Source organism: Tursiops truncatus, chromosome 2, assembly GCF_011762595.2.
Source record: "Tursiops truncatus isolate mTurTru1 chromosome 2, mTurTru1.mat.Y, whole genome shotgun sequence".
NCBI classification, from domain to species: Eukaryota; Metazoa; Chordata; class Mammalia; order Artiodactyla; family Delphinidae; genus Tursiops; species Tursiops truncatus.
The window spans coordinates 165,875,054-165,896,897 of NC_047035.1; the positions used below are offsets into that span (position 1 = coordinate 165,875,054).

The window sequence follows — 21,844 nt, forward strand, 5'->3', positions numbered from 1 at the left end:
ATAAATAATATTTTATTTTTCTCCATAATAAAAGAAAAGCTCAGTGCCATTTGAGAATGTAACATTTAGTTTTGATTTAGCATTTAATAAGCAGTATAGTTCCTGGCTTTTGGTTTAGCTCTATGCCCTTTATTCTTTAGCTGATTTGCTAATTACTATTGAAAAACCCTCTAAAATTTCACTGGGGAAATGCAAATGTACATTCAGATTCTAAATACTTGAGAGGCAGCCAAGAACTGAGTGCATGCAAACACATTCTGAATTTTACATAATTTTTTGTGTAATTACTTTTAATTTCCAGAGGCTTCCTCCTTCAGTATCAGTACTTAGATTCCTTCTCTGTCAGCAAAAATGGAATGGATAAAATGTTCTGATTGTTTCAAATAACTCAGAATACTAAAAAATAGAATTTATATGATAGGTGAAAGAGAAAGGAAATAAAAACTGGAGGCATGAGAGGCAGAAGTGTGGCATAACATTAATTCTATAATTTTTATTGAAATAAAAAACATTGCATAAAAATATAGAATCATAGGTATACAGTACAATGAATCGTCACAAAAGGAACGCACTTACATAAGTACCACTCAGGTCAAGAGAAAAAACATCACCAGTACACTAGAAAGCTTTCTTGTGCCCCTACTCATCACCTCCTCCCCACTATTCCCCCAAACTAAAAAATACCCTGATTTCTAACACTACATATTGCAATATCCTGTTTTAAACATTATGTAAATAGAATAATACAGCACATATGACTTATTTTGTTCAACATTGTTTGAGATATTGAGAAATTCATCCATGTTGTTGTATATAGCATTGGTTTATTTTCCTTGCTGTATAGTATTCTATTATACAAATAATATTAGATAAATGCAATTTATTTCTCCATTCTACTTTAGATGAACATCTGGCTTCTTAACAGTTTGGGATTATTGCAAACAGTGCAGCTGTTTTTGCTTGTCTATTAGAGCATGTTTGCATATCTTTCAGTTGCATATACATCTAGGATTGAAATAGCTAGATAATAGGATATGTTATCTTCAGATTTAGTAGATAATGCCAAATTCATTTACAAAGAGATTGTATGTCTTTATATGTCTGTCAGCACTATATGAGGGTTCTACTTATTTCATATCCTCACTAACACTTAAATTGTCAGTTGTTAAAAGTTTTAGCCATTTTAGTAGATATGTATTGGTTATCTTAAATTTGTTTTTCTTTGATGACTAATGAAGTTGGAAATTTTTTATAGGTTTATTAACCATTGTGACACTCTATTCAAACTTTTGCTCATTTTTAAATTGGAATGTTTATTTTTTTCTTATTGATGTATGAGTTCTTTTATATTTGGGTTTTGAACTTTTTTATCATTTCTAGTTGCCTTTCCTCTTCTGTCCTTTCTGTCATTTCTCATCACTACTATCAACTTTGTATCTTACATTCTCTTAGGCTTCTTTTAGGGATGTCCCTAATAATACATACATAATTACAACAGTGATTTAAATAGTAAATATTAATTTAGATGAGCCCAGATTTTACCCTTTCCATGGCTTTTGATTGCTTTCTGCATCTTCATTCTTTCATTTGAGATCATTTTCTTTCTGTCTAATAAACACTCCCTAGTATTTTATGTAGTGTTGGTTTGCAGCTGAAAAATTATTTCAGGTTTTGGTTTTCTGAAAATATCTTTATTTCACTTTTTAATTTTGAAGGGTATTTTAATTGTAAATAAACTCTAGATTAGCAGTTATTTTCTGTTGCACTTTTATTAGACAAGCCATTATCACTTTATTTTAATAGTATAATAATAAATATCTAATAATATAATATTGAATATATTCAGATTATATAGAATATATATTTTAGTTATATATGAAGCCAGCTTTAAGGATTATCTTTGCATTTGATATATCTAGGCGTTATTTTCCTTGTATTAATCCAATTTAGGGTTTGTAGTGCATCTGGAATGTGAACTTAATTTTTTTTGGAAAATTTCCAGCCGTTATCTTTTAAAATGGTACTTTTGCTTCTTTGCCAGTCTCTGCCAACATTATCAATCTTCCCTTCTGTATTCTTGTACACATTAAGTGTATTATGGACTGGATGTTTGTGTCCCCCCAAAGTTCATATGTTGAAGTCCTAACCTGAAATGTGGCATTTGTAGGTAGGGCCTTTAGGAGGTAATTAGGTTTAGATGAGGTCATGAGGGTAGTGCCCTAGAATAGGATTAGTGTCCTTCCAAGAAGAGGAAGAAGGACCAGGGCTCTCCCTCTCTCTCCACCATATGAGGACACAGTAGGAAGGTGGCCATCTGCAAGCCAGGAAAAGGACTTTCCCTTGGAACTGAATCTGTCAGCACCTTGATCTTGGACTCCCCAGCTTCCAGACTGTGAGAAATATCTGTGTTTAAGCCATTATGGTGGTTTGTTATAAATATATAGCAGCCCAAGATGACTAAGACAAAGCATTGCCAAAAATGTTTGAGTTTTATAGCTCCTTTATCTGCATCCCATCTACATTTGTTTCTATAGCCTGCATTTTCTCAGTTTTCAAGGAAATGTCTTCTCTTTTTACTATAATTCACATACTATAAAATTCACTCTCCTAAAGTGTACAATTCAGTGGTTCTTATTATATTCAGAGTAGTGCAACCATAACAATTGTCTACTTTCAGAGGCTCTTTGTCACCCCAAAAAGAAACCTTGTACTCCTTTGTACCTCTCCCCAACACTTGGCAACCACTGTTCAACCTTTTGTCTCCATGGATTTGCCCATTTTGAACATTTCATATAAATGAATCATATAATTTGTGCTCTCTTGTGACTAGCTTCTTTAACTTAACATACTTTTTCCAAAATTCATTCATGTTGTATCATGTATCAGTACTTCATTCCTTTTTATTGCTGAATAATAATTTATTATATGAATAGACCACATTTTATTTATCCATTTACTAGCTAATGGAAATTTGCGTTGTGCCCATTTTTTGGCTATTATGAATAAAGCTGCTGTGAACTTTTCTATGCCAGTTCTGTGTGGGTCTGTGTTTTAATTCTCTTGGGTATAAACCCAGGAGTGGAATTGCTAGGTCATATGGGAACTAAGGAACTGATAAACTGTTTTCCAAGGTGACTGTACTGTTTATAATCCCTCCAGCAGTGTACGAGGGCTCAATTTCTCTGCATCCTCACCAACACTTGTTATTGTTTACCTTTTTAATTTTAGCCACCCTAGTCATTGTAAAGTGGTTTCTCATAGTGCTACTTGATTATTTTTTAAAACTTTGATTGGTGTGCAAAATACATACAAAATAGTGCACAAAATGACCATACCTGTTTAACAAGCACTCAGGTGGGAAAAGAGAATATTACCAGCAAAAAAGTCCATTTTTGCTCTCTTCCAGTCATTATCCACCCCATTTCAAAGGTAACATCCTGATAAAAAACATTAGTTTTTCCTGCTGTCGTTCTTTTATAAAAATGTAAACATACATCATATTAATTTAATGGCCTTACTATACAAATGTAATTGCTTTCTAATCATCACTGGAAAAACCACCTAACAATATTTGCAAATTTTAAAGAAATCACTGTTAGAAATCAGACAGCTGCCTGTCTTTCTGTTTTCCTTCTTCCCTTCCTTGTTAATTTTATTCACATATATTATCTTAATATCTTTTTCTTTGTGTCCCATTATATTCCTTTCTGTCTCTTTTCTTGCCTTAGTTGGCATTAATCTATTGTTTCTTTTTATTAGTATTGCACTTTTTTCTTTGCCTGTTATAAACTATTTTTCTATACTTTTAGTAGTTATTCTATGGATTACAACATATATCCTTAGCTCATTACAAACAAATGTGTTATTCCTTTTACCTTTCCCAGACGAAATAGGGTATCAGTACCTTTTACCTGCATTTACCCTTCCCCCTGCCTTTTGCCTTGCATTTTCATTCAATATATATCTTAAAGCTCACGAGACATTATTATTACTATTAGTACCTTGTACTATCTATTTTAGATTTACCCACATATTTACTTACATTGCTGTTCATTCTGTCCTGCACTTTTCTTTTTTTTTTTTTTTTTGTGCTACACGGGCCTCTCACCGTTTCGGCCTCTCCCATTGCGGAGCACAGGCTCTGGACATGCACGCCCAGCGACCATGGCTCACGGGCCCAGCCACTCTGCAGCATGTGGGATCTTCCCGGACCGGGGCACGAACCCACGTCCCCTGCATTGGCAGGCGGACTCTCAACCACTGCGCCACCAGGGAAGCCCTGTCCTGCACTTTTGTGCTTCTGTCTGGCATAATTTTCCTTTTGCTTGAAAATTCCTTTAGCATTTCTTTTGTCATAGGTCTGGTGATAAGGTATTTTTTTTTTCAGGTTTTGTTTGACTTGAAATACCTTTATGTATTTCACATTTGAAGGGATATTTTCTCTTGGGAAACAATTCTAGGGTTTTCCCTTCTTTTAGCACTTTAATGTTGTCATTCCATTATTTTCTGGTTTCTTTTATTTCTGTTTTGAAGACAGTTGTCAAACTTGTTGCTACTTATTTGTAAGTATGATCTTTTTTTTCCCTCTGGCTATTTTAAGATTTTTGTGTGTGTTTGGCTTTCTAGTTAGACTATGATGTGTGTTTATCCACTTTGGGGTGTATAACGAAATATATTTTATCTGATATTGCTTCTGTCCTCTCCCTTTATGTGACTCTAAGTACAAGTATATTAGATCCCTTTTCTATGATTCGTTATGTCCTTTGTGTTCTTTTGTATATTTCTCTTCAGTTTAGTTTTCAAGCTTCAGACTGGACGTCTTTTGCTCATCTGTCTTCTCCTTCACTTACCCTGTCTTCTCTGGTATCCTATCTTGGTTTTGTTAGTTCTGGAATATTCCAGAATATTTTATTGTTTTTTTAAAAATTAGATTCCAGTTTTTCTAAAAGTTGTCCTCCACTTTCTTGCACATGTTGATTATAGTTATTTAAAAATCTATCAGTAGCTTGAGTATCTGGTCATTTGTCGATCTGTTTATACTGTCTGTTTATTTCTTAGTGTTTGTTAATTTAAGAGTGAATGCCACACATAGTTTTGTTGCAGTGGTTCTGGATGCATTACCTTCTTCCGGAGAGGTTTTGCCCTGTCTCTGATAAGTAACTAGATAGAGACAGATCATCTTAATCTAACCAGTACTTGATCTGTCCCACAGCTGGACAGAAATCTATGAAAGTCTCAAACTGCTCCTTATTTACTCTTACTTCTAGGATATAGCACTATGGGGAGCTCACTGAGATGTTTACTAGGGCCCTTCATCCTCAGAAATTCCTGAACTCCAATTTAGGAATTTAACATTGCGATACTACCAAAAACTCAACCCTGTTTCTCTTTAGCATCTGCTTTGCGTCTTTGGTTTTCACCGCAGACAGCTTAAGAATGCAACAACAAATTTTGAGTCTCAGTCTTATTTCTTTGTTATTTCATTCTGTCTGAGATTTTGTCCTTAAGGCTTGAGTATTTTTGAAGTGCTCAAATTGATTTTTTTTTCTCCTCTGGGCTGTAAGATATCCAAAATTTTGCTGGCTTCTCTACTTCTTACCAGTTTCCATTTGTCTGGATTCTCACTCCTTCCTCAATGCCTCATATCATCAAATACTCAGTTTGATACATAAATAAAGAATATAGTATATCTGTGCATTTTTCTTCTTTCTGTGATCTTGGCTTCTCAATTTTGGCTCCATTGGCAGCTTTCTGACGCCTCCTCATAGGTAAGTAGGTAAGTTCAGTCATTTGTTTGTTCCTTCATTTGTTTCTTTCTTCCTTCCTTCCATTTTATCCAGATATTCTAATTGTTTTTGGTGAAAACTTCATCCTGCTATAACATAATGTATCACAGCCAGAAACTAGAGTCAGTTCTTTCCTTCCCTCATTTCAGTAATAGATTGTAACCATTACCTAAGAAGCCCCTGTATTCTCCTCTGTCATCCTATACCCATCTGCCCCCCCAAAAGATAACCATTATCCTGAAATTTATGTTATCACTTCGATTCTTTATCGTTCCATGTATGTATATATGCTTAAATAGTACTTTATAAAAATTTTACATATTTTTGAATTTTATAAAGTTGAAATCATATTATATATTCTTTCATTGATTTCTGTTCTTAGTACAGCAATTTGTATTTTAACAAACAATTGATGCCAGAAAAATGTGTAAAGATGGACTACTCAAAAATATATGTGAAGCCCTTTAGCTGTGAACATGGTAGAGCACCATACAGCAACTTTGATTTTACTTTTCTACCTGTGGGAGGTAAGCTCTTTGAGAACTAGACCATGATTTTGTTCCTCTTTGTTGCTGTAGCAAAGAGCATACAATGGGGCTCAGTAAGCAAGAGCTAAATTAAGTCAATAATGAGAAGAAAGTTCCCATTACTTATGGTCTGTGACCACAGGAAGCACAGGGTGTCAAAGGTGGAACGTAGTGAATTTGTGGTTTAGTGGGGGGCATTATTTTATTTTTTTTAAAGTGTTGAGCATATTAAGAACTTATCTTTATCGAGCGTTTGGGACTTTTTTCTGTAAGAAGGTCTAGAAAAACTGGCTTGCTCACTCAATGAGATACAATCCTAACGTTTTCTTGAGTCAGTTTCAACCTCACGCAAAGCATCTTGCTATGTGTCAGTACTTGTAATGTGTCTGCTCCCATGCTGCTTTGGCACCCTTAGCCCTGTGTTGTGAGAGAGGGCTCCACTGAATATAACAAGAACGTTTCAAAAATTAATAATAGAAAAGTTTCTTTTTTCATATTAACTATATCATAAAAGAAAACATCCTTCCACCCCCAACCCTGCTCCAGTCCATCAAGCTTTTTAAACCATGTTATCTGGCGGCTAATGAAAAATAGAGACAAAATGTAGTTCTTTTGCTCCCTGGTGAAATACTGCACTATTTGTTATTCATGAGTTCTTGTTTTCCTGGAAGATTGTTTGAGAAATATGTGGGTGATGTGTACCCTATCACTGCCTGGGGGCCTTTTAGATTTCCTCTGTTTCAGTGTTTTCCTTTTGTTTTAATAAACAGCTGATAGTTGTGGAGAAGTCACTGGATGTTAGGATAATTAACCTTTTTTTTTTTTTAACATCTTCATTGGGGTATAATTGCTTTACAATGGTGTGTTACTTTCTGCTTTATAACAAAGCGAATCAGTTATACATATACATATGTTCCCATATCTCTTCCCTCTTGCATCTCCTTCCTTCCCACTCTCCCTATCGCACCCCTCTAGGTGGTCACAAAGCACCGAGTTGATCTCCCTGTGCTATGCGGCTGCTTCCCACTAGCCATCTGTTTTACGTTTGGTAGTGTATATATGTCCATGCCACTCTCTCGCTTTGTCACAGCTTACCCTTTCCCCTCCCCGTATCCTCAAGTCCATTCTCTAGTACGTCTGTGTCTTTATTCCTCTCTTACCCCTAGGCTCTTCATGACATTTTTTTTTCTTAAATTCCATATATATGTGTTAGCATACGGTATTTGTCTTTCTCTCTCTGACTTACTTCACACTGTATGACAGACTCTAGGTCCGTCCACCTCATTACAAATAGCTCAATTTCGTTTCTTTTTATGGCTGAGTAATATTCCATTGTATATATGTGCCACATCTTCTTTATCCATTCATCCGATGATGGACACTTAGGTTGTTTCCATCTCCTGGATATTGTAAATAGAGCTGCAATAAACATTTTGGTACATGACTCTTTTTGAATTATGGTTTTCTCAGGGTATATGCCCAGTAGTGGGATTGCTGGGTCATATGGTAGTTCTATTTTTAGATTTTAAGGAACCTCCATAGTGTTCTCCATAGTGGCTGTACCAATTCACATTCCACCAGCAGTGCAAGAGTGTTCCCTTTTCTCCACACCCTCTCCAGCATTTATTGTTTCTAGATTTTTTGATGATGGCCATTCTGACTGGTGTGAGATGATATCTCATTGTAGTTTTGATTTGCATTTCTCTGATGATTAATGATGTTGAGCATTCTTTCATGTGTTTGTTGGCACTCTGTATATCTTCTTTGGAGAAATGTGTATTTAGGTATTCTGCCCATTTTTGGATTGGGTTGTTTGTTTTTTTGTTATTGAGCTGCATGAGCTGCTTGTAAATTTTGGAGGTTAATCCTTTGTCAGTTGCTTCATTTGCAAATATTTTCTACCATTCTGAGGGTTGTCTTTTGGTCTTGTTTATGGTTTCCTTTGCTGTACAAAAGCTTTGAAGTTTCATTAGGTCCCATTTGTTTATTTTTGTTTTTATTTCCATTTCTCTAGGAGGTGGGTCAAAAAGGATCTTGCTGTGATTTATGTCATAGAGTGTTCTGCCTATGTTTTCCTCTAAGAGTTTGATAGTTTCTGGCCTTACATTTAGGTCTTTAATCCATTCTGAGCTTATTTTTGTGTATGGTGTTAGGGAGTGATCTAATCTCATACTTTTACATGTAGCTGTCCAGTTTTCCCAGCACCACTTATTGAAGAGGCTGTCCTTTCTCCACGGTACATTCCTGCCTCCTTTATCAAAGATAAGGTGACCATATGTGCGTGGGTTTATCTCTGGGCTTTCTATCCTGTTCCATTGATCTATCTTTCTGTTTTTGTGCCAGTACCATACTGTCTTGATTACTGTAGCTTTGTGGTGTAGTCTGAAGTCAGGGAGCCTGATTCCTCCAGCTAGGTTTTTCGTTCTCAAGATTGCTTTGGCTATTCGGGGTCTTTTGTGTTTCCATACAAATTGTGAAATTTTTTGTTCTAGTTCTGTGAAAAATGCCAGTGGTAGTTTGACAGGGATTGCATTGAATCTGTAGATTGCTTTGGGTAGTAGAGTCATTTTCACAATGTTGATTCTTCCAGTCCAAGAACATGGTATATCTCTCCATCTATCTGTATCATCTTTAATTTCTTTCATCAGTGTCTTATAATTTTCTTCATACACGTCTTTTGTCTCCCTTGGTAGGTTTATTCCTCGATATTTTATTCTTTTTGTTGCAGTGGTAAATGGGAGTGTTTTCTCGATTTCACTTTCAGATTTTTCATCATTAGTGTATAGGAATGCCAGAGATTTCTGTGCATTAATTTTGTATCCGGCAACTTTACCAAATTCATTGATTAGCTCTAGTAGTTTTCTGGTAGCATCTTTAGGATTCTCTGTGTATAGTATCATGTCATCTGCAAAGAGTGACAGCTTTACTTCTTCTTTTCTGATTTGGATTCCTTTTATTTCCTTTTCTTCTCTGATTGCTGTGGCTAAAACTTCCAAAACTATGTTGAATAACAGTGGTGAGAGTGGGCAACCTTGTCTTATTCCTGATCTTAGTGGAAATGCTTTTAGTTTTTCACCATTGAGGACAATGTTGGCTGTGGGTTTGTCATATATGGCCTTTATTATGTTGAGGAAAGTTCCCTCTATGCCTACTTTCTGCAGGGTTTTTATCATAAATGGGTGTTGAATTTTGTCGAAAGCTTTCTCTGCATCTATTGAGATGATCATATGTTTTTTCTCCTTCAGTTTGTTAATATGGTGTATCACATTCATTGATTTGCATATATTGAAGAATCCTTGCATTCCTGGAATAAAGCCCACTTGATCATGGTGTATGATCCTCTTAATGTGCTGTTGGATTCTGTTTGCTAGTATTTTGTTGAGGATTTTTGCATCTATGATCATCAGTGATATTGGCCTGTAGTTTTCTTTCTTTGTGACATCTTTGTCTGGTTTTGGTATCAGGGTGATGGTGGCCTCGTAGAATGAGTTTGGGAGTGTTCCTCCCTCTGCTATATTCTGGAAGAGTTTGAAAAGGATAGGTGTTAGCTCTTCTCTAAATGTTTGATAGAATTCGCCTGTGAAGCCAGCTGGTCCTGGGCTTTTGTTTGTTGGAGGATTTTTAATCACAGTTTCAACTTCAGTGCTTGTGATTGATCTGTTCATATATTCTATTTCTTCCTGGTTCAATCTCAGAAAGTTGTGCTTTTCTCAGAATTTGTCCATTTCTTCCAGGTTGTCCATTTTATTGGCATATAGTTGCTTGTAGTAATCCCTCATGATCTTTTGTATTTCTGCAGTGTCAGTTGTTACTTCTCCTTTTTCATTTCTAATTCTATTGATTTGAGTCCTCTCCCGGTTTTTCTTGATGAGGCTGGCTAATGGTTTATCAATTTTGTTTATCTTCTCAAAGAACCAGCTTTTAGTTTTATTGATCTTTGCTGTCGTTTCCTTCATTTCTTTTTCATTTATTTCTCATCTGATCTTTATGATTTCTTTCCTTCTGCTAACTTTGGGGTTTTTTTGTTCTTCTTTCTCTAATTGCCTTAGGTGCAAGGTTAGGTTGTTTATTCGAGATGTTTCCTGTTTCTTAAGGTACGATTGTATTGCTATAAACTTCCCTCTTAGAAATGCTTTTCCTGCATCCTATAGGTTTTGGGTCATCGTGTCTCCATTGTCATTTGTTTCTAGGTATTTTTTGATTTCCTCTTTGATTTTTTCAGTGATCACTTTGTTATTAAGTAGTGTATTGTTTAGCCTCCATGTGTTTGTATTTTTTACAGATCTTTTCCTGTAATTGATATCTAGTCTCATAGCATTGTGGTCGGAAAAGATACTTGATACAATTTCAATTTTCTTAAATTTACCAAGGCTTGATTTGTGATCCAAGATATGATCTATCCTGGAGAATGTTCCATGAGCACTTGAAAAAATGTGTGTTCTCTTGTTTTTGGATGGAATGTCCTATAAATATCAATTAAGTCCATCTTGTTTAATATATCATTTAAAGCTTGTGTTTCCTTATTTATTTTCATTTTGGATGATCTGTCCATTGGTGAAAGTGGGGTGTTAAAGTCCCCTACTATGAATGTGTTACTGTCGATTTCCCGTTTTATGGCTGTTAGTATTTGCCTTATGTATTGAGGTGCTCCTATGTTGGGTGCATAAATATTTACAATTGTTATATCTTCTTCTTGGATTGATCCCTTGATCATTATGTAGTGTCCTTCTTTGTCTCTTCTAATAGTCTTTATTTTAAAGTCTATTTAGTCTGATATGAGAATTGCTACTCTGGCTTTCTTTTGCTTTCTGTTTTCATGGAATATCTTTTTCCATTCCTTCACTTTCAGTCTGTATGTGTCTCTAGGTCTGAAGTGGGTCTCTCGTAGACAGCATATATATGGGTCTTGTTTTTGTATCCATTCAGCCAATCTGTGTCTTTTGGTGGGAGCATTTAATCCATTTAAATTTAAGGTAATTATCGATATGTTTGTTCCTATTCCCGTTTTCTTAATTGTTTTGGGTTTGTTATTGTAGGTCTTTTCCTTCTCTTGTGTTTCTTGCCTAGAGAAGATCCTTTAGCATTTGTTTTAAAGCTGGTTTGGTGGTGCTGAACTCTCTCAGCTTTTGCTTGTCTGTAAAGGTTTTAATTTCTCCATCAAATCTGAATGAGATCCTTGCTGGGTAGAGTAATCTTGGTTGTAGGTTTTTCTCCTTCATCACTTTATATATGTCCTGCCAGTCCCTTCTGGCTTGCAGAGTTTCTGCTGAAAGATCAGCTGTTAACCTTATGGGGATTCCCTTGTGTGTTATTTTTCCCTTGCTGCTTTTAATATGTTTTCTTTGTATTTAATTTTTGACAGTTTGATTAATATGTGTTTTGGCGTGTTTCTCCTTGGATTTATCCTGTATGGGACTCTCTGTGCTTCCTGGACTTGATTAACTATTTCCTTTCCCATTTTAGGGAAGTTTTCAACTATAATCTCTTCAAATATTTTCTCAGTCCCTTTCTTTTTCTCTTCTTCTTCTGGAACCCCTTTAATTCGAATGTTGGTGCATTTAATGTTGTCCCAGAGGTCTCTGAGACTGTCCTCAATTCTTTTCCTTCTTTTTTCTTTAATCTGCTCTGCAGTAGTTATTTCCACTATTTTATCTTCCAGGTCACTTATCCGTTCTTCTGCTTCAGTTATTCTGCTATTGATCCCTTCTAGAGTATTTTTAATTTCATTTATTGTGTTGTTCATTGTTGCTTGTTTCATCTTTAGTTCTTCTAGGTCCTTGTTAAATGTTTCTTGCATTTTCTCTATTCTATTTCCAAGATTTTGGATCATCTTTACTATCATAATTCTGAATTCTTTTTCAGGTAGACTGCCTATTTCCTCTTCCTTTGTTAGGTCTGGTGGCTTTTTATCTTGCTCCTTCATCTGTGGTGTGTTTTTCTGTCTTCTCATTTTGCTTATCTTACTGTGTTTGGGATCTCCTTTTTGCAGGCTGCAGGTTCGTAGTTCCCGTTGTTTTTGGTGTCTGTCCCCCGTGGCTAAATTTGGTTCAGTAGGTTGTGTAGGCTTCCTGGTGGAGGGGACTAGTGCCTGTGTTCTGGTGGATGAGGCTGGATCTTGTCTTTCTGGTAGGCCGGTCCACATCTGGTGGTGTGTTTTGGGGTGTCTGTGGACTTATTATGATTTTAGGCAGCCTCCTTGCTAATGGGTGGGGTTATGTTCCTGTCTTGCTCGTTGTTTTGCATAGGGTGTCCAGCACTGTAGCTTGCTGGTCGTTAAGTGAAGCTGGGTGCTGGTGTTGAGATGGAGATCTCTGGGAGATTTTCGCCGTTTGATATTACGTGGAGCTGGGAGGTCTCTTGTGGACCACTGTCCTGAAGTTGGCTCTCCCACCTCAGAGGCACAGCACTGACTCCTGGCTGCAGCACCAAGAGCCTTTCATCCACACGGCTCTTGTTCTCAAGTACCTCCTTGCTGCTGAAAGCTCTATAGTCCTTTTAATGTGATGTTGAATATGGTTTGCTGGTATTTTGTTGAAGATTTTCACAACAATGTTAATCAGGATTATTGGTCTGCAGTTTTCTTTTCTTGTAGTATCTTTGTCTGGCTTTGATATCAGGGTAATTCTGGGCTCATAAAATGAGTTAGGAACTGTTCTCTCTCAATTTTTGGAGGAGTTTGAGGAATACTGATGTTAATTCTTTTTTAAATGTTTGTCCATTGAGGCCATCTGGCCCTGGGCTTTTCTCTGTTAGGAGGTTTTTGATTACTGATTCAGTCTACCGGCTAGTTATAGGTTTGTACGTAATTTTTGTTTCTTCATGACCCAGACTTGGTCGGTTGTATACTTCTAGCAATCTGTCCATATTTCTCTAATCTCTTAAGCAACATCTCTTCCCATTTGGATCTGGATTACTCCTAGGGACCTACCTTTGATTGTAGGCTCTCAAGATCTCTCCTTAGGAAGTCTCTGCTGGTGGCTTCGTAAGTTTCATCAAAGAAGGCATCCAATCTTTTGGGCACCTACCTCACTCACAAGGGTGCCTTAACTCTTAATATGAAGAGCTTAATTTTTATCAAAGGGTCTCATGGAAGAGCTACCCTTATGGAAGAAGAAGTGCTGCTTTTTCCATTTCCACCCTTTTGGACTTCTATGAAGATAAAGTAGAAAGATTTAGATTTGAGTATATAAAATAAAGATCTTTAATATCTAAAATGAGCATCTTAATGTTATGGTAAAATTTTGAAGATTTTTTTCTCCTGAATCTAGTGAGGATCTATGTTTATATTCTAAATCCCTAAGGAGAAAAAAATATAAAAAGCAGTTACTGAGTCCAATTACAGTAAACATAGGTTGAGTAGTCACCATACTTATGGAGATTAAAAGAGAAATTAGCTAAACTAGTACACGAATTGCCTCATGTTGAAAATGTGTAAGTTTGGCTGGGAGGTGGCCAAATTGGAGTAGCTACAGAATGGTGGTGGTGGATGGAACACGAAAGTATGGTAAGATCACTTTTACACTCCAAGACAAGTGTGTGTAAGCAACAGCACATTCGGTTTCACACAGAGTGTGTGTAGCGGAATGATATTCTTTTTTTTGTTTTTTCTCCACTGTAACAGATGATATTCTTTTATTGAATTTAACTGCTTGAACATTTTAAAATTTTTCTTTAAGGGTATAAGATAATTTAAGATGAACAAAGAGTTTGAGGTAACTAATAATTCATATTGCAGTGTTTCCCATAATAAAATTAGGAAGCATTTTGTTTTTAAGTTCAGGGGACTTTATATTTGGTGATGTTTATCTAATCAACTAATTATCTAATCAACATTTATTGATGTTTATCTAATCAATAGATTTTTTAAAAAACTTCATTTTCTTTCAGCTCTATCGTTAGCTTATATTAAAGAGATACCCTTATTCCAATAAACTTTCAGATCTGCCTTAAACATTTAAAATTCTCAACTGAGTCACTGTTGCAGTGCCGAGTCACATTACCAGGGAATTAGTGCTGATTAAATGAATAGCATTAACCTTCAAATTCCAGTGAAGCAGAATATTTAAACTGCACTGCTATTCTTAGTATCTAAGACTTAGTTTGCTTGGATATATCTTGGCTGGGTGAATGTTTAATAAATGTAACTCACAAGAAATTCCATGTTATGCACTTAGTGTCACAATCTAGTTAATTAAATAATGGTACCTCACTGAATTGCACTTCTCAGTGTCCTTTGCTTCTTCCTTCTGCCTAACCTTTTTGCCTTGGAGTGTCCTGAGTCTCATCCCTTTGGATCTATTAACTTCACTGCCTACAGGCACTCCCTTAATGATCTAGTCTTATCTGATCTCATGGCTTCGTCTATCGTCTTTATGCAAATGAATCCCAAATTATAGAGCCCAGACATCTCTCCCAAACTCCATACTACTTTATCAGACTACTTTTTTTTTTTTTTTTTTTTTTGAGGTACCTGGGCCTCTCACTGTTGTGGCCTCTCCCGTCGCGGAGCACAGGCTCCGGATGTGCAGGCTCAGCGGCCATGGCTCACGGGCCCAGCCCCTCCGTGGAATGTGGGATCTTCCCGGACCAGGGCACGAACCCGCGTCCCGTGCATCGGCAGGCGGACTCTCAACCACTGCGCCACCAGGGAAGCCCCAGACTACTTATTTGATATCAGGAATTAAATTTCAAATAGACACTTCACACTTAACATTTGCAAAACTGAACTTGTGTTCTCTTCTCCAAATCAACTCCACCTGCAGCCTTTCCCAGATCCTTGATGGCAACTCCATTCTTAAGGTTGCTCAGGCCAAAAACCTGGGAGTCATCCTTTATTCTTCTCTTCCTCTTATACCCTGTATTTCAGCTATTAGGACATCTTGGTAGTTCTGCTTTCTTCAAAGTGTTCCTGAATCTAATTGAATGATTGTTCTTACAAGTTAAAAAAAATAAGTTTCAGTGAAGTTAAGAGAACAGCCCCAAATTCATATTAACTAGTAAGTCAGAATTCAGGCATATGTTTTCTGACTGACCACAAACAATATGATCTCTTATAATAGTGCTTCTCCAAAGTAAGTGTTACAATTGCCTTTTTATTTATACAATTCGGAAATAGGATCTGACCCACTATATCACTAGACCTTTATAAGTAGGATGTGTTATTTCATTTAAGTCCTGGAGGAATTCTCTACACACACAATAGTTCTTTCATAACTACTTGCCAACCCAGTTGAATTGACTGGTACTTATCTGTCCTTGTATTTTGCTCTGGGTCAAGAACTGTGTTTTCAATTGCAAGACATAATTGGATATGAGTGTGTTGGGTGAAAAAAAAAAAGGGTATTAATGAAATAAAATATTCAAGGTCTTTTAGAGAGCTCTTTTTCAAAGATTTTCGTGCTATAACCTATGAATTTAGAGCATGTATTAGCTCTTGCTACCTTACATATAAATACTTTATTGTTTGCTGGAATTTTCATGATATGCAATTTTGATCTTATTACTAATCATTAAAGCTTAGATTGAGGGATTATTATTTAGATAATTTAGTATTTTCTCTCAAGGGCCTCTGTCAGAGGGTCACTATTTGTAACTTTCAGATTCACTAAATTCTCAGCTCCTCTAATAGGTTATAATGGCAAAAAGGTAAAGTGTTGGGATCTTGGTAGAGAGCTATCAAAAAAGAAATTTCAGTGTTGATCAAATTCTTGAAACACCCTTTTTACTGATAAACTGTATTGTAATGGAAGTTATTCCATCCTTATGTAATTGAATGTAGCAGAAATGAAGTATGTATGGTACTGGCACAAAAACAGAAATATAGACCAATGGAACAGGATAGAAAGCCCAGAGGTAAACCCACACACATATCTTTGATAAAGGAGGCAACAATATACAGTGGAGAAAAGAGAGCCTCTTCAATAAGTGGTGCTGGGAAAACTGGACAGCTACATGTAAAAGAATGAATGAAATTCAAACACTCCCTAACACCAGACACAAAAATAAACTCAAAATGGATTAAAGGCCTAAATGTAAGGCTAGACACTCTAAAACTCTTAGAGGAAAACATAGGCAGAACACTCTGACATAAATCACAGCAAGATCCTTTTTGACCCACCTCCTAGAGAAACGGAAATAAAAACAAAAATAAACAAATGGGACCTAATGAAACTTCAAAGCTTTTGTACAGCAAAGGAAACCATAAATAAGGCGAAAAGACAACCCTCAGAATGGGAGAAAATATTTGCAAATGAAGCAACTGACAAAGGATTAACCTCCAAGATTTACAAGCAGCTCATACAACTCAATATCAAAAAAACAAACAACCCAATCCAAAAATGTGCAGAAGACCTAAATAGACATTTCTCCAGAGAAGATCTACAGATTGCCAATAAACACATGAAAGGATGCTCAACATCACTAATCATTAGAGAAATGCAAATCAAAACTACAGTGAGGTATCACCTCACACCAGTCAGAATGGCCATCATCAAAAAATCTACAAACAAGGCTTCCCTCGTGGCCCAGTGGTTGAGAGTCCACCTGCCGGTGCAGGGGACACGGGTTCGTGCCCTGGTCCGGGAAGATCCCACATGCCGTGGAGCGGCTGGGCCCGTGAGCCATGGCTGCTGAGCCTGCGCGTCCGGAGCCTGTGCTCTGCAACGGGAGAGGCCACAACAGTGAGAGGCCCGCGTACCACAAAATAAATAAATAAATAAAGGGCTTCCCTGGTGGCACAGTGGTTGAGAGTCCGCCTGCCGGTGCAGGGGACACGGGTTCGTGCCCTGGTCCGGGAAGATCCCGCATGCCGCGGAGCGGCTGGGCCCGTGAGCCATGGCCACTGAGCCTGCGCATCCGGAGCCTGTGCTCCACAATGGGAAAGGCCACAACAGTGAGAGGCCCGCGTACCGCAAAAAAAAAAAATTAAAAAATCTACAAACAGTAAATGCTGGAGAGGGTGTGGAGAAAAGGGAACCCTCTTGCACTGTTGGTGAGAATGTAAGTTGATACAGCCACTCTGGAGAACAGTATGGAGGTTCCCTAAAAAACTGAAAATATTACTACAGTATGACCCAGCACTTGAGTCAATTGAGAAAACCATAATTCAAAAAGAGTCATGTGTTCATCGCAGCAGTATTTACAATAGCCAGGACATGGAAACAACCTAAGTGTCCATCGACAGATGAGTGGATAAAGAAGATGTGGCACATGTATACAATGGAATATTACTCAGCCATTAAAAGAAACGAAATTGAGTTATTTGTAGTGAGGTGGATGGACCTCGAGTCTGTTATACAGAGTGAAGTAGGTCAGAAAGAGAAAAGCAAATACCGTGTGCTAACATATATATATGGAATCTAAAAAAAAAAAAGGTTCTGAAGAACCTAGGAGTAGGACAGGAATAAACACGCAGGCGTAGGGAATGGACTTGAGGATATGGGGAGGGGGAAGGGTAAGCTGGAACGAAGTGAGAGAGTGGCATGGACTTATAAATACTACCACATGTAAAATAGATAGCTAGTGGGAAGCAGCCGCATAGCATGGGGAGGTCAGCTCGGTGCTTTGTGACCACCTAGAGTGGTGGGATAGGGAGAGTGGGAGGGAGATGCAAGAGGGAGGAGATATGGGGATATTTGTATATGTATAGCTGATTCACTTTGTTATAAAGCAGAAACTAACACACCATTGTAAAGCAATTATACTCCAATAAAGATGTTACAAAAAAAAAGAAATGAAGTATGTTAAACAGTTTTGCTAGGGTTCAGTGATATTCTTGAAAGATGCCAATATTAAGCTTTTGGGATGTCCATCATGTCTATTGGTGTGATATATTTGGAAAGCCAATCATTACTTTTCTTCATGTTTATGTACATGTAGAATATTTATCTATGAAACAGATTTTAGGTAAAGAGCACTTCAGATCATTAATTTATCTTTTTATCCTCTTCTGAATTACACTTTAAAGTTTACTTGTTTTGTTATTCCATCAATTTGTATTTTTTAATCCGAGGATGAAATTTGATGAATATTTAATTCTTAAAGGCAATTTCCACATCTTAAATTCTATGTATCTGTCTGTCCATCTACCTACCTACCTTTACTTTGGTGGAAATATTTCGCATGGAATCACTTTTAAAAATATTCTTATAGACTTAAGAAATATCTCTTAAGGCAATAAGATGATATGTGAGGCATTAAAAAAAACTGTCTATAATTACTTCCTAAGGCAACTGAATGAGTTAAAGATGTATGGCAACTGCAGCTGTAATGGCATATATTTAGAAAGAAAACTACTTTAAAAAAATGTCTGTTGGCAAACAAACATAAAATAAAGTTCAAAAATGAGATATTTTATTTCTGGAAAATGTGGTATCTCTGTTACCACTTGCAATGATGGATATCTGTGAGTCTTTATACTGTGAAGTAAACTATGATCAACGGTACTGCTGTCTTTTCTTTCTCATAGTGTATGCCGATTAAGGGCCTAGGATTCGTGCTTGGAGCCTATCAGTGCATTTGCAAAGCAGGATTCTATCATCCTCGAGTCTTCTCAGTGAACAGCTTTCAGAGTAAGTGCCCTTTGCTTCTGTGCATATATGTGAATACACATAATATCTATCATAATTAATTATTTAGATTTTCTTTTAACCTTGTTGGAGTCAGATGATTAAATCCCCACTGGTTTGGCATTCTTTCATCACTTAAGGAGTTTTTGCTTTAGTTTGTCATCTAATCCTCTGGAGTACCACCAAAAAATGTGGGGTTTTTTTTAGGTATATTTTTGTTTTCAATACATTTTAAATGCCTGGAAATACTGTAGCTACTCAGTGAGACCAGTTGGGATTCAGTTATTGAGAGGTGTTGCTGCAGAAAATTCCTAAAGCTAATTTTGCTAGTTTGCTTATTTTATTTATGTTTTAATTTGTTTGTATGTTAGGTCTCTATGCTGCATGAGGAAGTGCCACAGAGTTAACACCTTAAGGCAACACAATCATATTATCACACAGTTTCAACTGATTAGCTTTTCAGTCAGGGGTTAGCTGGTTCCTCTGCACAGGGTCTCACGGAGCCAAAGTCAAGGGGTCGTCTGCGATGTGATCTGATCTGAGGCTCAGGGACTTCTTTCAAGTTCATTCAGGTCATTGACAGAATTAGGTTCCTTTCAGCTGTATGTGTGAGGTCCCCATTTTATTGCTAGCCACCAACCTGGGCTTACTCTCAGCGCCTAGAAGTCTCCTCAAGGCCTACTCATGTGACCCTTACTTTTCAAGGCCACCAAGAAAATCTCCTCGGTCTGTTCAGATGGAGTCTTATATAATATAATCATTATATCAGTCATGGAAATGACTATCCCATCACTTTGCCATGTAATGTCACTTAATCAAAGGAAAGCCTATCTCCTCATACTTACAGGTCCACCATCATTCAAGGGGAGGTGATTATACAGGAGATATACAGGCATACCTCATTTTATCTTGCTTTGCTTCGTTACGCATCAAAGATACTGTGCTTTTTTACAAATTGAAGGTTTGTGGCAACCCTGTATTGTCAGATGATGATTAGCACTTTTTTCTGAATAAAGCATTTTTAAATTAAGGTCTGTATATTGGTTTTTTAGACATAGTGATATTGTACACTTAATAGACTACAGAATGCTGTAAGCATGACTTTTACATGCAGTGGGTAACCAAAAAAATTCATGTGACTTGCTTTATTGCGATTTCACTTTATTGCAGTGGTCTGAAACCAAACCCACAATATCTCTGAGGTATGCAGGTATTGCAGAATCAAAACTTCCTCACCTGGTTGTTTTAATCTTACTCCAGAAAATGTCAAAGTTACTATTTGAATATTGATTTTTTTTTACTCTACCTCTAGAGAGTGTAGTGTTGCCACGTTGGCTTGTAGCCAGCTATTGGGTATAACAAGAAGGAATGTAGTGGAGAAAGGAGGTACAGGGTTTGGGGTTGCCAAAACTGAGGTACAGGTATCATTTAGGTAGTCATCCATAAATCTTTGTCAGCCTTATTATCGGTCTGTATAGGAATTTGCATCTCTACTGGGCGTAGTTCAAAGTATACAGTGAAATTGAGACCTGAGTGTCTTCCTCTGGGAAACTTGGTAGACATTTATGGATTTTTTTCTTCTTTTTTTCTTGGAAAGCACTGTTCTTCATCTTGAGACAGTTTACACTTGACTTCTAGGTTCTGGAAGTGAGTAACATTTTGCTCTCTCCTCAGTCATATAATTCACAGGGTTCAGCCCTTGTTCTGAGTAATAGTTGTTGTAGGCCTCCAAGATGGCCTCCAAGATTCTGCTCCCACATGTGCTGTACAGATCTCCTCCCCTTAAGTATGGGTGGCATCTGTGAATACAACGAGGTACTCACTCCCTTGCTAGGCTATGTTATGTAGCAAAGGTGATGGTATAGTTGCTCAAGTGATTATATTGCATTAAATGAATCCTTCCCATAGTAGCAGACTGGAGAGAGATTCTAGTGCCAGCTTTGAAGAAATAAATTAGCTTGTTGTGAGAGGGCCACGTGGCTAGGACCTGAGGGTGGCCCCTAAGAGCTAAGGCAGCCAGCAAGAAAACAGGAACCTCAGTTGTATAAATGCAAAGATCTATAGGTTCTTCCAACAGTGTGAATACATTTGGAAGCTCCAGATGAGAATATAGCCTAGCCAAAACTTTGGTTTTAGTCTAGTGAGACCCTGAGCAGAGAGCCCAGCTTCACTGTGCCAGACCTCTGATCAACAGAAACTGGGACGTAATGATAGGTGTTTTCAGCCCTAGGTTTCCAATAAGTTATTACACAGCAATAGAAAACTAATACAATAGCAATGACGGTAACATATTTTCAGCATGGATATGATTGTGTGTGTGTGTGTGTGTGTGTGTGTGTGTGTGTACAAGATCGTGGCAATAGCCCAGCGACTTTGGCATTCTTCACATTTATGGTCCAGACATAACATATGATTCAACACTGAAGGATTAAGGGAATAGGTTTTAGCTTATGTTCTGTGAAGGTATTTTGTATCTGGTTTACCCACATTTGTTCTCAGCTCCCACTATGTGACTGAAATAAAACATTTAAATATTGTAGAACTAGAGAATGACTATGCCATTTGCTTATAACACCACCAGGAGAAACTAGTTAACCTTTAACAACTTATCTTTATTTAATTTGCATACTCCTACTTTCCTCCTTATTTTAAAAGCCAGTGCTTTTCACTGGACCTACTCTCTCTAAGAAGGGGCCGCTTCTCTGCATAAGGCTAATAACTCGTGTGTTGTACACACAGCAGCTGTGGAAAGGAGGCCACAGTTTTCAGAAAGATGAGCTATATTTGGGCATACCTGTGATTCAGCTTTGACCTCAGCACATACTTAGCTAGAACTGGCCTGCCTCAATGACAGAAGAGAAAGCTAGCTGCATGTTATAATTTGAAGTCAGTAAAGTGCTCTTTGACCAAAAATGTCTTTCCTGATGGCCTTGTCAGGTTGCATGAAAATCTAACAGTATTCATT

At 37.1% G+C, this 21,844-nt stretch overlaps 1 protein-coding gene across 1 annotated transcript in view; it reads left to right on the top strand.

Annotated features, from left to right (window-relative positions):
* Positions 1-21,844, top strand: part of GPR158 (G protein-coupled receptor 158) — a 329,361-nt gene that overhangs the window by 141,802 nt on the left and 165,715 nt on the right. Inside the window, exon 3 of the mRNA XM_019933175.3 lies at positions 18,780-18,882. Within this exon, the coding sequence (XP_019788734.2) occupies positions 18,780-18,882 (103 nt within the window). The remainder of the gene's footprint in view (positions 1-18,779; positions 18,883-21,844) is intronic.